The 13463-nt window shown below is 42.6% G+C and overlaps 1 protein-coding gene across 1 annotated transcript; it reads left to right on the forward strand.

Annotated features, from left to right (window-relative positions):
- The first annotated feature begins 9236 nt into the window (after positions 1–9236).
- LOC123456463 (protein FAM126B-like) lies at positions 9237–11060 on the forward strand. Its single transcript, XM_045139733.1, is given in 3 exon segments — positions 9237–9504; positions 9506–9656; positions 9659–11060. Coding segments are annotated over 3 exon segments (1587 nt in total). The 5' UTR covers positions 9237–9405; the 3' UTR covers positions 10996–11060.
- Positions 11061–13463: the final 2403 nt, after the last annotated feature.

Here is a 13463-nt window from a genome sequence, read left to right on the forward strand (position 1 = left end):
TTCCCCTTCCGAAGCTGGTAGCAGTGGTGACCTCTGGGTGTAACCATAAACTTCCTGGCATATAGTACCAGACGTGCATTCTATCCCACAGAATGGGCTTCAAATATAATCGGAAAGCTGTTCACTGTATCCACAAGTGCTGGGCCAGTATCACACCAGTGGGCACATCTCTTCTGTCATTATGGTAGTGTAGCACCCAGGGTCCACTGCCAAGTAGGATTATTGGTGACAATTCTCCTGGGGTGGTCTAATAGAGCCCTCTAGCACCATGAAGGCCAGCCCACCGGAAGGAGGCTTCCAGCTCAGCCCCAGCCTGGTTTCTGTATGCCTTATTACCAAAACATGCTCTTGCTGTCTTCACGTGATAGGGTCTTACCGTCTACTTATAGTATGCAAACAACAGAAGCAACAATAGCCTTTGTTGTTTTGAGGGCCACATGGGTGTCCCTTTTCTTGCATCTGTGGGAGGGGTGCTGTCCCTTCCTAAATTTGTCTGGCTTTAGCTATTGACTCACTAACTCGGAAGACGTGGTGGCTATGTAAATGGCAGCCGGAGGATAGCAAGGAACGTTCAGACCAAACAAGACGAAAACCCAGCAGGCCAAACACCAAACCCCGCAGCTCCATGAGTGGCGACTGGAGTTACTGATGCCATCGTCTGAGCTCCAGTGAGCTTGGATGGTGTCACCCTTCTTGAGACATCGAGGAGATGGGCAGTTTCCTTGGCTGGTCTGATGGCTACATTCTAATCCCAGATGGTGAAGGGGGTGATCCCACTTCTTCCTTCTTCCTGGCCTAAGTAAATGTTGCCTGTTGGCGGGCTGGCGAGGCAGCGTTCTGGGAACTGTGCAGCACTGGATGCATCGTGGATCAGTCAGCGCCTTCACCTTCATGTAAGCTGACCAATCATGGACTCTGGATGGGAGAGCTTCCCGCATTTGTTAAAGTCCAATTCCCAGGCTGGAAGGATGGTTTAGAGATTAAGGTGTTTGCCTACAAAGCCAAAGGACCAAGGTTCGATTCTCCAGAACCCACGTTAGCCAGATGCACAAGGTGGCGCATGTGTCTGGAGTTCGTTTGCAGTGGCTGGAGGTCCTAGTGCGCCCATTTTCTCTCTCCTTATCTCTGTCTGTCAAACAAACAAACAAATATATAAATAAAATATATTTTTTAAAAAAACTCCAATTCCCACTAAGGCTGGTGGATTTTCCAGCTCTGGAATCCCCTCCTCACTGAGAAGTCTGTTCTCTCTCAGTTCTTTTCCTCTGACTTTGAAAGAAACTTTCTTTCTTTCCTTCTTCTTCTTCTGTCTTCTTTTTTTTTTTTTTTTTTTTTTTTTTTTGTTTTTTTTGAGGTGGGGTTTCTCTATAGCCCAGGCTGACCTGGAATTCACTATGTAGACTCAGGGTGACCTCAAACTCATGGCAATCCTCCTACCTCTACCCCTCAAGTGCTGGGATTAAAGATGTGTACCACCACATCTGGCTCAAAATAAACTTTATTCTTTAAAACCCTTTCCTGAGCCAGTTGTGGTGGTGCATGCCTTTAATCCCAGCACAGCACTCAAGAGGCAGAGGTAGGAGGGTTGCCTTGAGTTCAAGGTCACCCTGAGACTGCAGAGTGAGTTCCAAGTCAGCTCAGCCTGGCTAGAGCAAAACCCTACCTGGGGGGAAAAAAAGAAAATAACAACTAAATAATGAATCAACAATTTCACACTTTAAAAACAAACCCTTTCCTGCCTTTTAATTCTTTAATTTTGTTTATTTTTATTTATTTATTTGAGAGCGACAGACAGAGAGAAGAAAGGGAGAGAGAGAGAAAAAAAAAATGGGCGCACCAAGGCCTCCAGCCTTGGTGCAAACGAACTCCAGATGCATGTGCCACCTTGTGCATCTGGCTTACGTGGGTCCTGGGGAATTGAGCCTCAAACCAGGGTCCTTAGGTTTCACAGGCAAGCGCTTAACTGCTAAGTCATCTCTCCAGCCCATAATTCTTTAATTTTAAAGGTGTGCGCCATCACTCCTGGCTCACTGTTTTGTTTTGAATATTTTTACTTATTTATTTGAGAAGAGAGAGAGAGAGATAATGGGTTGCTAGGGCCTCTAGCCAGTGCAAACAAACTCCAGATGTGTGTGCCACTTTGTGCATCTGGCTTACATGGGTTCTGGAGAATTGAACCTGGGTCCTTTGTCTTCATAAGCGAGCGCCTTAACTGATGAGCCATCTCTCTAACCTTTTCCACGTTTCTTCTCTTAATTTAATAAAGTCTCTCTAAACTTTACCTTCCGGTCTGTGGATTTCAATTCTTTGAATTCATAAGACAGGACTCTGGAGATATCCCCAAATTATTGGTGCATTGGTGTATATGAGTGCATTGGCATGGCAGCCCAAAATTCAGGTCTCACCCCGACTTTTGGCCCGTAGTCTACATGGCCTCTCTCTTGGCTGGCTCCACTCAGGGCGTCTCACATTTCTGGCCTCTCCTGGGGTCCCTGCTCTCTCAGGAGCTCCATGTGGGACTTTGACTCTGCTGCGCGGAGCACAGCCTCTGTGGCCTTTTGGAACCTTGGCACAAGCATCCATGACCCTGTCACTCTTAGATACCTTCAAAACCAGCACCAGGTGGCCACCACCAAATTCTGTTGCCAGTTTGAACTTGGACTACAGCTACAGCATCCTCTGTTTACCTTCTTGGCTGAACCTGGGAAAATACTCCCCCAGGTAACAATTTTTTCAACAGTGTTCCCTCAAGGTTCTATCTTTTTTAAAAAATGTTTTTATTGACAGTTTCCATAATTATAGACAATAAACCATGATAATTCCCTCCTCACCCCCACTTTCCTCCTCAAAAATCCATTCTCCATCATATCTACTCTCCCTCTCAATCAGTCTCTCTTTTATTTTGATGTCATGATATTTTCCTCCTATTATGAAGGCCATGTGTAGGTAGTGTCAGGCACTGTGGTCATGGATATCCAGGCCATTTTTTGTCTGGAGGAGCACGTTGTACGGAGTCCTACCCTTCCTTTGGCTCTTACATTCTTTCCGCCACCTCTTCTGCAATGGACCCTGAGCCTTGGAAGGTGTGATAGAGATGTATCAGTGCTGAGCACTCCTCTGTCACTTCTTCTCAGCACCATGGTGTCTTCTGAATCATCCCAAGGTCACTGCCATCTGAGAAGAGAAGCTTCTCTAACCAAAAGTGAGAGTAGCATAAATATATGGGTATGCACATTAAGAAAAGTGCTTGCAGGGAAGTTTGGTGAGCATAACATATACATTTAGCCAGACAACAGCAGTTGTTACACCCCTAGGGCTCATGACCTCCCCCACCATAGGCTTTTGACTAGGTTTTCAGTACCAGGCATGTATTCCCTCTCATGGAGTGGGCCTCTAGTCCAATTATAGTGTGGTTGGTTTCTGCCATAAGAGACATGCCATTTTTGTACCTGTTGGCTCATTTGACCTTGCTGGCCAAATTTAAGACAAATTTAAGTGTCCACTGTTGTTTATTTCTACTGATGACTTCTCTCCCCCATAGGGCTGCACGCAGGGTCGCTTTTTCCAGCTTTCTGTCAGCTGGCCCACAGGGAGGAGGTTTGCAGCTCAGCTCCAACTTGATTTCTCAGTGGCCTTGCAGCCCAAGCATGAGGAATCTTCAGCAATAGGGTCTTACCATCTTGTGAAAAACCAAGAGCTTTGGCAATGGCCTGTGATGTTTTGGGGCCTCAGGGACCTCCCTTGCCAACAACTCACTGGAATGTATCCCATCCCTGGCACTGAAATTTTTCTAATAACAATCTATGGCTTCTGGATGCACCATTGTCCAAAAAAGTGGGTTACCATATGGCTTAGTCCTACCCTCTTAAATTTTGATTAACCCTCACCCCGCCCTTCCTTTACTCAATCTTTTCCCCTGACCTCACTTAGGCCTTTCCATCCCCAATAATCTGTTCATCTCCTTACATATATACACCACCATCCCCTTAAATCTTCCCCTCGCCTCCCTCGCTTATAGTCCCTTTCCAGCTTACTGGCCTCTGCGACTGAGTTTTACTCCAACTCACACACCAGTCCAAACATTTGTAGCTCAGATCCACATATGAGAGAGAACATGTAGAGTTTGACTGTCTGAGCCTGGGTTTGAAGGTCCTATCTTTACAGACACTCCCCAATTAAACAAATTAGCATGTGGATGGATTGTGTCTTGTACTCTAGATACCTTTCCTGTTGTCCCAGTGCCGAGTCTGAGCTTTTCAGTGGCACTAATCTCTTTAACAATTATAGTCACTCTGTCCAAACCACCTGTAAATCATGAGTTCAAACTCCTTGCCTTGCCCAAAGGCACATTTTTCACATCTTTCTGCCTCACTTACTACTTTCTGTCACTAAATGGAGGCAAAAGCAGTTAGCAATAAATGTGCCATAATCATGCCACAGCCTGGATGTTATTCTGTCCTGAATTATCAGAACTGGAGATATGGTTCAACGGTAGGTGGCTTGCTAAGCATGCACAAGGCTATTGGTTCAATCACCGGTCCTGAAAAAAGAAAGAAAGAAATTAAGTTTCTTTTGCCAAACAACTTAGTCCATTACTTTGAAAAAATTTGGGGGGGGGGGGGCTGAAGAGATGGCTCAGCAGTTAAGGCACTTGCTGGCAAAGCCTAACAACCCAGGTTTGATTTCCCAGTGCACACATGGAGCCAGATGCGGGGTGGCACATGCATCTGGAGTATGTATGCAGTGGCTGGAGGCCCTGTGGCACACATTCTCTAGCTCTCTCTGCTTATAAATAAATAAGTATACATACCTTTTTAAAATTGTCATGTATGGTGGCACATGCCTTTAATCCCAGAACTCAGGAGGCAGAGGTAGGAGAACTACCGAGAGTTCAAGGCCACCCTGAGACAACATAGTGAATTCCAGGTCAGCGGGAGCTAGAGTGAGACCCTACCTCAAAACACCAAAAAAAAAAAAAAGAATTTCTCTAACCAAAAGTGAGAGTACTATTAATATATGGGTATAAACATAAGTATTTAGAGGGCAGTTTTGTGGGCATAATATATTTGTTTAGCAAGACAACAGTAATAGCATAAGCCTCTGATTAGGTTTCTAGTGCCAGGCAGGAATTCCTTGCTATGGAGCAGACTTCAGTCCAGTCAGAGAGTAGTTGATTTTCCCCATAACGGACATGCCACCATTGTACCAACTAATACTTTGGCCTTGTTGACCAGCCATAAAGCTTGCAGGCTCCACTGCTGGTTAAGACCTTTGCTAACTTTTCTCCTCCAACAGGCTGCATAGATCTTTCCAGCATCCTGCCATCTAGTCAACAGGGAGGAGCTTCCAGCTCAGCTCCAGCTTGATTTCTCAGTGTCCTGCAGCCAAAGCATGTGAAGTCTTCAGCAATGGGGTTGCCTTGCCATCTAGTTCTGGTGGGAAACCAAGAGCCTTGGTAATAGCCTATGGTGTTTTGGGGGCATCAGGGACCTCCCTGGCCAACAATTTACAGTACTCTGGTACTGAAATTTTCTTGTAACAATCTATGACTCTGGACACAGCATATTCACTTCCACAGGGTACCCAAACTCATTCTCTCTCTCTCTCTTTTTTTTTATTTGTTTTTCAAGGTAGGGTCTCACTCTAGCCCAGGCTGACCTGGAATTCACTCTGTATTCTCAGGCTGGCCTCAAACTCACAGCAATCCTCCTACCTCTGCCTCCTGAGTGCTGGGATTAAAGGTGTGTGCCACCACACCCAGAACCTTTCTCATTTCTATAACCAACAAAATCTGACAAAACTGCATCATGAAAGAGGAGAGGTTTATTTTGTTGATTTATTTATTTGAGAGAGAAAGGGAGGGGGAAGCAGATAGAGAGAAAGAATGAGCATGCCAGGGCCTCTAGCCACTGCAAACTCCAGATACATGTGCCTCTGGCTTACATGGGTACTGGGGAACTGAACTTAGGTCTTTAGGCTTCACAGGCAAGTGCCTTAAGTACTAAGCCATCTCTCCTGCCTGGGAGGTTTATTTTGACTCAGAGAACATGAATGTGGCTGCACCAGGGCCTCTTGCCTCTGCAAATAATCTCCAGCTGCCACTTTGAGCATCTAGCTTTACATGGGTACCAGGGATTTGAACATGGGCCATCAGGCTTTGCAAGCAAGCACTACCACACCTGCATGAATTGTTTACCTTGTAATGTGTATTCCAACCTATACCCCAGTGTAAGCTCTGTCACGACAGGGACTTTCTCTGCAGTCTCTACTCCTATGTTCCTAGAGCCCAGTAGAGTACCTAGCACTAAGTTGGTGCTTAATAGACGTTGCATTGATTAATGAATTAAATCACCCATTCCTAACCTTTAGGAATAACTTCCCATAGTAGTTGTTTTCTTGTTACTAAGAACACATACCTAACCCAGAAGCATCCTTCAGCAGGAAAGCTTACTTTGGACTAGGGTTGCCGGGGGAAGTCTCAAGGCAGCAAAGCATGGCAGCAGTAGCAGGAAACAGAGCTGGTCACATCGCAGCCCAGAAATAGGGAGCGGACAGGAAGCAAAGCCCGGCTACAAAACCTCAAGGCTCCAGTAACTCCACTTTCGCCCACAAGGTTCGGCTTCTTAGAGGTTCCACAACCTTCCTGAACAGCACCACAAGCTGGGGACCATGTGTTCAAACACATAAGTCTATGGGAGATATTTTACATTCAAACCACAATTCCTATGTCACAACTACATTCCTACATCAAAATCCTTTTCAAACTATCAAAAAAAATTTTTTTTGCCTTCTCAGCCTTTCATTATTTTTGACAAATACCTTATCATACAACAACATGACATTTATTAGCATAAACTCTTGCTGGGTGTGGTGGTGCACGCCATTAATCCCAGCACTCGGGAGGCAGAGATAGGGGGATTGCCGTGAGTTCGAGGCCACCCTGCGACTACATAGTTAATTCCAGGTCAGCCTGGGCCAGAGTGAGACCCTACCTTGAAAAGACAAAATATAGGGGTTTTTTTGCCTTATTAGTTATCATCTTGGCATTTCTGAAGGGACAACCTATAAAAAAGTAGTCCAGGGGGTAAAGAGATGGCGCAGTGGTTAAAAGGGCTTACTTACAAAACCTATTGTCCCTGGTTCAATTCTCCAAAGGCCACATAAGGCCAGACACAAAATGTGATGGAAGCATCTGGTGTTCATTTGGGTTGGTAAGAGGCTCTGGTGTGTGCACAAATAAAAACATTTTGTTTGTTGTTTTTTGTTTTTTCAAGGTAAGGTTTCACTGTAGCCCAGTGATAAAAACATTTTTAAACAAGAGATTAGAAGCTTGGGGATGCTATAATTCATTCTCTCTCTCATAGAAAGGGTCTTGCTCTTAAAAAAGTTCTATCGCCAGGCATGGTGGTACACACCACACACACACATATATATATATATATATATATATATTACATTATATAATTATAAATTATATAATATTATATATTATATGATATTTACAATTATATAATATATATATTTATATATAAATATATATTGGCAATTATATAATAATTATAAATATAATTATATATAGACCTTACCTCGAAAAACCAAAAAAAATTAAAAATAAAAATAAAAACAACTCTTTAGGAGAGATAGAAGCTTTCAGTCATCTTTTCCATTACATGAATTGAAAATGCATTTTTTATAAATAAAAAGAAGTTTTTATTAACTAGAAAGGTTTATTTTTGTTTTGTTTTGTATTTGGTTTTGTTTCTTTGTTTTTTCGAGGTAGGGTCTTGTTCTTGCTCTAGCCCAGGCTGACCTGGAATTCACTATGGAGTCTCGGGGTGGCAATCCTCCCATCTCTGCCTCCCGAGTGCTGGGATTAAAGGCATATGCCACCACACCCGGCTAGAAACATTTTGAAATCAAATCATGTAAATTCATTTTAAATATTAAATAGAAAAAGATATTCAATATTTCAACAGTTGCATTCACCAACACTTTATATTGGTTAATCTTTTCTTTTTAATTTTTTGCTGATTAAATATTTAAAATTTTTTTATCAAGCACAGACTTTGTACAGATGTATCATGTGTTGATGCCATCTTTGCCTTCCTCCTTGACCCCCTTCCACTGGGGCTGCAGGTGTTCCCCATGGGGCTGTGGGTTGCACACTGTGGGAGCAGCAGTCAATTATTGGGGAGAGACAATGCTTCTGGGCATGATGTCCCAGCCTGTGGCTCTTACAATCTTTCTACCACCTCTTCCACAAAATTCCCTGAGCCCTGGTGGATTTTTGTTTGTTTGTTTGTTTTGTTTTTTGTTTTTCTAAGTAAGGTCTTGCTCTAGACTAGGCCTACCTGGAATTCACTATGGAGTCTCAGAGTGGCCTCAAACTCATGGCAATCCTCCTACCTCTGCCTCCCAAATGCTGGGATTAAAGGCGTGTGCCACCACACACAACCAGTTTGTGGATGTGGGTTTTTTTTTTTCTTCTTTCTTTAAAAAAAATTTTAATTAATTTATTTATTTCAGAGAGAGGATGAGAGAGAATGAGGCAGAGGAATTGAGAGAGAGAAGGAAAGAGAGAATGGGTGTGCCAGGGCCTCCAGCCACTGCAAGCGAACTCCAGATGTATGCGCCACCTTGTGCATTTGGCTTACGTGGGTCCTAGGGAATCAAATTGAGGTCCTTTGGCTATGCAGGCAAGCGCCTTAACCACTAATCTATCTCTCCAGCCCTTGGATGTATTTTAAGACTACTTCAGTAATGAGCTTTTAGGAGCCTCTGGATTTCTGCTTTGGTATGTGTTGACTATCCTCAGTGTCTGTCTCCTTCACTCTGGCTCTGATTGTCAGGCTCCCCCTAGAAGCAGGACTGTTGCTCATTTCTCCAGTTCCTCTGTGGTCTCACATGGGCCTTGACTGATATACAAAGGGTGGTTCATCTCCTCGGGTCTCGCTATCTTCTGAAGGGGTGGACATGTCTGGAGTTCATTCTCAGTGGCTAAAGGCCCTGGCATGCCCATTCTCTCTCTCAGTCTCTCTCGCTTGCTTTCTCTTTCTTTCTCCCTCTTTCTCTCTCAAAATAAATAATTAAAAAGTGTATCAAAAAGAAAAACTATCCCCCAATGAGAGGACAACATATTGCGCTGCAGTTGGCAGGCTGCTGCAGGAGGCGGTGGCGGTAGGAAGCCGGAGGCAGTGGGGTGACAGAAAGCATGGCGAGCAGCTGAGCCGCGAAGGCGGTAGCGGGATCGTCGGTGGTGGCGGAGCCCCGTTTCAGACAGACTTGGAAAATATTTAATTCTCAACAAATGAATTCCAAACTTGAACTCTGCCTCATTCCTGTGCCACCTCCTCCTTTAGAAAACTGATCTCAAAACAGAGAGAGAAGATTAGAAGGTAAAGGAAGATGCTGGGCTCAGAACGTGGTGTTATAGAAGAATGGTTATCAGAATTCAAGGCATTACCTGACACTCAGATTACCAATTATGCAGCAACTTTATGCCGGGAAAAAAACGCTTGTGCCAGCCCTCTATAAAGTTATTCAAGATTCAGACAATGAGCTCCTGGAACCTGTTTGCCATCAGCTGTTTGAGCTCTACCGTAGCTCTGAAGTTCGACTTAAGAGGTTCACGCTACAGTTTTTACCAGAATTGATGTGGTTTATTTATGGCTTACAGTTAGCTGAGACAGACAGAGTAATGGCTGCATTGAAGCACTTCTGCTAGGAATTTATAATTTGGAAATTGCTGATAAAGATGGAAACAATAAAGTGCTGTCTTTCACTATCCCCTCCTTATCCAAGCCTTCAATATACCATGAACCCTCAACAATTGGATCCATGGCTTTGACAGAAGGGGCATTGTGTCAACATGATCTCCTCAGAGTTGTATATAGTGATCTTCATCCTCAGAGGGAAACATTTACTGTACAAAACCTGTTTGAAGTCTTGAGTTTTCTCCTGCTATGCTATAATTCTGCTATTGTATATATGCCTGCCTCATCTTACCAGTCTCTTTATCGGATGGGCTCCAGGGTTTGTGTGAGTGGGTTTCCACGGCAACATGAAAAACAATGGAAGGAACTCTGTGGTCGAATAGTATTGGATCCTGAATTTATGGTGCAACTTCTCACAGGAGTTTATTATGCCATGTATAATGGTCAGTGGGACCTTGGCCAGGAAGTACTTGATGACATCATTTATAGAGCTCAACTAGAACTCTTCTCTCAACCACTGTTGGTAGCCAATGTCATGAAAAACTCACTACCATTTGATGCTCCTGATTCTTCACAAGAAGGCCAGAAAGTACTTAAGGTTGAAGTCACTCCTACAGTACCGAAGGTTTCCCGGACGGCAATTACAACTGCTTCAATCCGCCGTCACAGATGGAGGAGAGAAGGTGCAGAAGGTCTAAATGGAGGAGAGGAGTCTGTAAACCTGAATGATGCAGATGAAGGATTTTCATCTGGGGCTTCCCTCAGCAGCCAGCCAATCGGGACCAAACCATCCTCTTCTCAGAGGGGAAGCCTATGGAGGGTAGCAACTGGGTGTTCAGCCAAAGACAAAGAAACAGCATCTGCCATCAAATCCAGTGACAGCCCTCGAGATTCAGGAGTTCGCAAGCAGTTTGTACAGCAACCAGCTGATCTTAGTGTAGATTCAATTGAGCTGACACCAATGAAGAAACACCTGAGCCTGCCTGCTGGCCAGGTGGTGCCAAAAACCAGTAGTTTAAGTCTAATCTGGACAGCCAGTGCTTCCTCAAGTAAATCATTTGACTATGTAAATGGCAGTCAAGCAAGTACCAGCATTGGGGTTGGCACTGAGGGAGCTACTAATCTAGCAGCTAACAATACTAATCGATACTCAACTATCAGTCTACAGGAAGACCGGCTAGGTCAAACTGGAGAAGGTAAAGAGTTCCTCAGCCCAGGAGCCCCCTTAACCAAGCAGTCTCGATCCCCACGTTTCAATATGCAGCTCATATCCCAGGTGTAGTTCTGACATCCTCTCCTTTCTGCTTAACTGTCTAGACTGAACATTTCATTGTGCAAGACACTTCATCCCACATTGTGAAAATATTGTTGGATTGTAATCAGATATGAGTTAGTTTAGGTATCTTCATACTGTATTTTGTATGGAAACAGCAATAAGGTTTTCTTTTCCTTCCTTCCTATATCCTTTCTTTACCTATTCCTTGTAAATGTGTTTGTGAAGCAGTATAAAATGTTTGCCTTTTCCATGCCTTCCTTTCTCCTTGGGTGATGTGCAATCCATCGTAGGCTGATCAGTCCCATTTCAACACTGTGAGACTGAGATATGTTCGAGGAAATGGTGTATATGATCCCTATGAAATGATTCTTTGGCTTTTGTTTAAAAACAAAACAGGTTTATTCACATAATCTATGGAACTATGAAGATAACTGGATCATATTTTTTTTTCTCTGTTAACCAGGAGTGCCTCAAAGATTCTGCTATGACTTTGGACTTCTCTGAGTCTGTGCAATTGTATATTATTGAGAAGCATGGGGAAAGGTGGTAGACTGCTGCACTTTTCATTAAAATGAGGGTAGCTCTTTTTTCCCCAACTTTTCCCTTTATCCCTAGGACATAAATATTTAATTATGGAGGCATTTGAATCAATTTGTGACCACCTTTATTGGAGGGTGGGGCTCTAAGTTGGTTGTGTAATTGATAATGCACTTTCTCAATGGCTCTCTAGTCATTAGCAACATGTCTTCCCTCTTCCCACAAGGATTTAAGGGCATTTTTGTCCTTGAAGTTTGAACTAACAAATCAGAGAATCCAAGGGCCATGCTCTATTTCCAGGAATGATAGACACTTTGGTGCTGGGGTTTCGTGGGGGGAGGGGCGCTTTTTGTTTAGCTTGTGTGGGATTGTATGTGAGGGGAAGTTTTTTTGTTTTTTGTTTTTTCCCCCTTTGTGAGCTGATGATGACTGAAGTAGAATTGTATGTCTTCAGGTAAAGAGGGGGATTTCTCAGTCCACTTTGTGTGATGTCAGACTATTGGAGAAACCCTTTCAGCTGCTTTCTAGATGTACCTAAATTCAGTCAGATACTGGATTAAGAAACCTAAAGTTCTGATAGATCATATACTCCAAGGAAATACATCAGGGATAGATAATTAGCTGAAAACACTGATGCTTCAATGTGACACATTTTTATAGAATATTTCTACCAGGGGGTACTGACTTGATTTCTCCTACAAGGACCACACTGCCTTTGTGTTCAATGCAATTTGTGTATCTTCTAATCATATCTACAAAGTCTCTCATTTTTATAAAACTTTGAAATCATGCCAGTAAGCTAGATGTTGAATGTATGTAAGTAGCATTTAGTAACTGCCAAATGGGAACAAAAGTACTTTATTGGTTTAAATTTCTTTGTTCTGCTTTGATTGGATAAGACTTTCCTATAACCCCTTCTGGGTCTCAGGCTCTAATGTTTGAAAAGAAAAGAATATGTTGGGTTTTTGAAAATCAGTATTGTGACTTGAACTGCTGCAAATTTTTCATCCAACAAATATATCGGTTAAACATATCTGTGTACATTTAGACATGTTTGTTATTATGGAAGAAAAATATACTGAGTTTATAGAAAGCAAGTATTCTCCTATTAACGTTTATCTTTACCAATTACAATAGATTTTGATAAATAACCAGAAAAATGTGTCTTTATCACATGTAAATTTTTCCCCACCCCATGTCTTTGGAAGAGCTTCTTTTAAAGGGGCTTTATATTAGAATCATCATAAGAATAGTGAGGTTCTTGCTTGTATTTGGTGGCTTATAACATTTTTCAGCACCTATGAAAACAGAGCAGTAAAACCTGAACTAATATCTACAGTTTTGCCAAAGTTTGTAGTCAAGCTAAGGTTAGTAGGTGATTTATTAATTTTTGTGTATATGTGTTTAGTGTATATATGTATTTATCACAAAGACATACTTTAGATATCTCTTCTTTCCTTTTATTTAACCAAAGGGTATTAGGTAAATGAAAAGAATTTCTGAACAGCCAAAATAAGTGAAGTAAATGTGTTTCTAGCATAGTAAAGAAAGCACGTTCTAGTACATAAAGGGAGATCTCAACTATGGCTGCAGCTCAGTCATTTTGTAGCAGAAATGCCTAGTTTCTATAGGATAAGAGGCTGTTTTTAATCCAATTATGCATACGCTGGAATCTAAATCATTCATAATTTTAGTTAAAGCATTGAAGAAATACCAAATAATTTCAAACTGTGGAAAAAGCTGAAAGAAATATAAGAAAAATTTCTTTGATTAGAAATCTTGTAACTGCTAGGTGTGGTGGGAAATGCCTTCCTTTAATCCCAGAGGTAGGAGGATCACTGTGAGTTTGAGGCCAGCCTGAGACTACATAGTGAATTCCAGGTCACCCTAGGCTAGAGCAAGACCCTACCTCTAGAAAAAGAAAAAGAAAGAAAGAG

This window comes from Jaculus jaculus, chromosome 1 (assembly GCF_020740685.1).
Source record: "Jaculus jaculus isolate mJacJac1 chromosome 1, mJacJac1.mat.Y.cur, whole genome shotgun sequence".
Classification (NCBI taxonomy): domain Eukaryota; kingdom Metazoa; phylum Chordata; class Mammalia; order Rodentia; family Dipodidae; genus Jaculus; species Jaculus jaculus.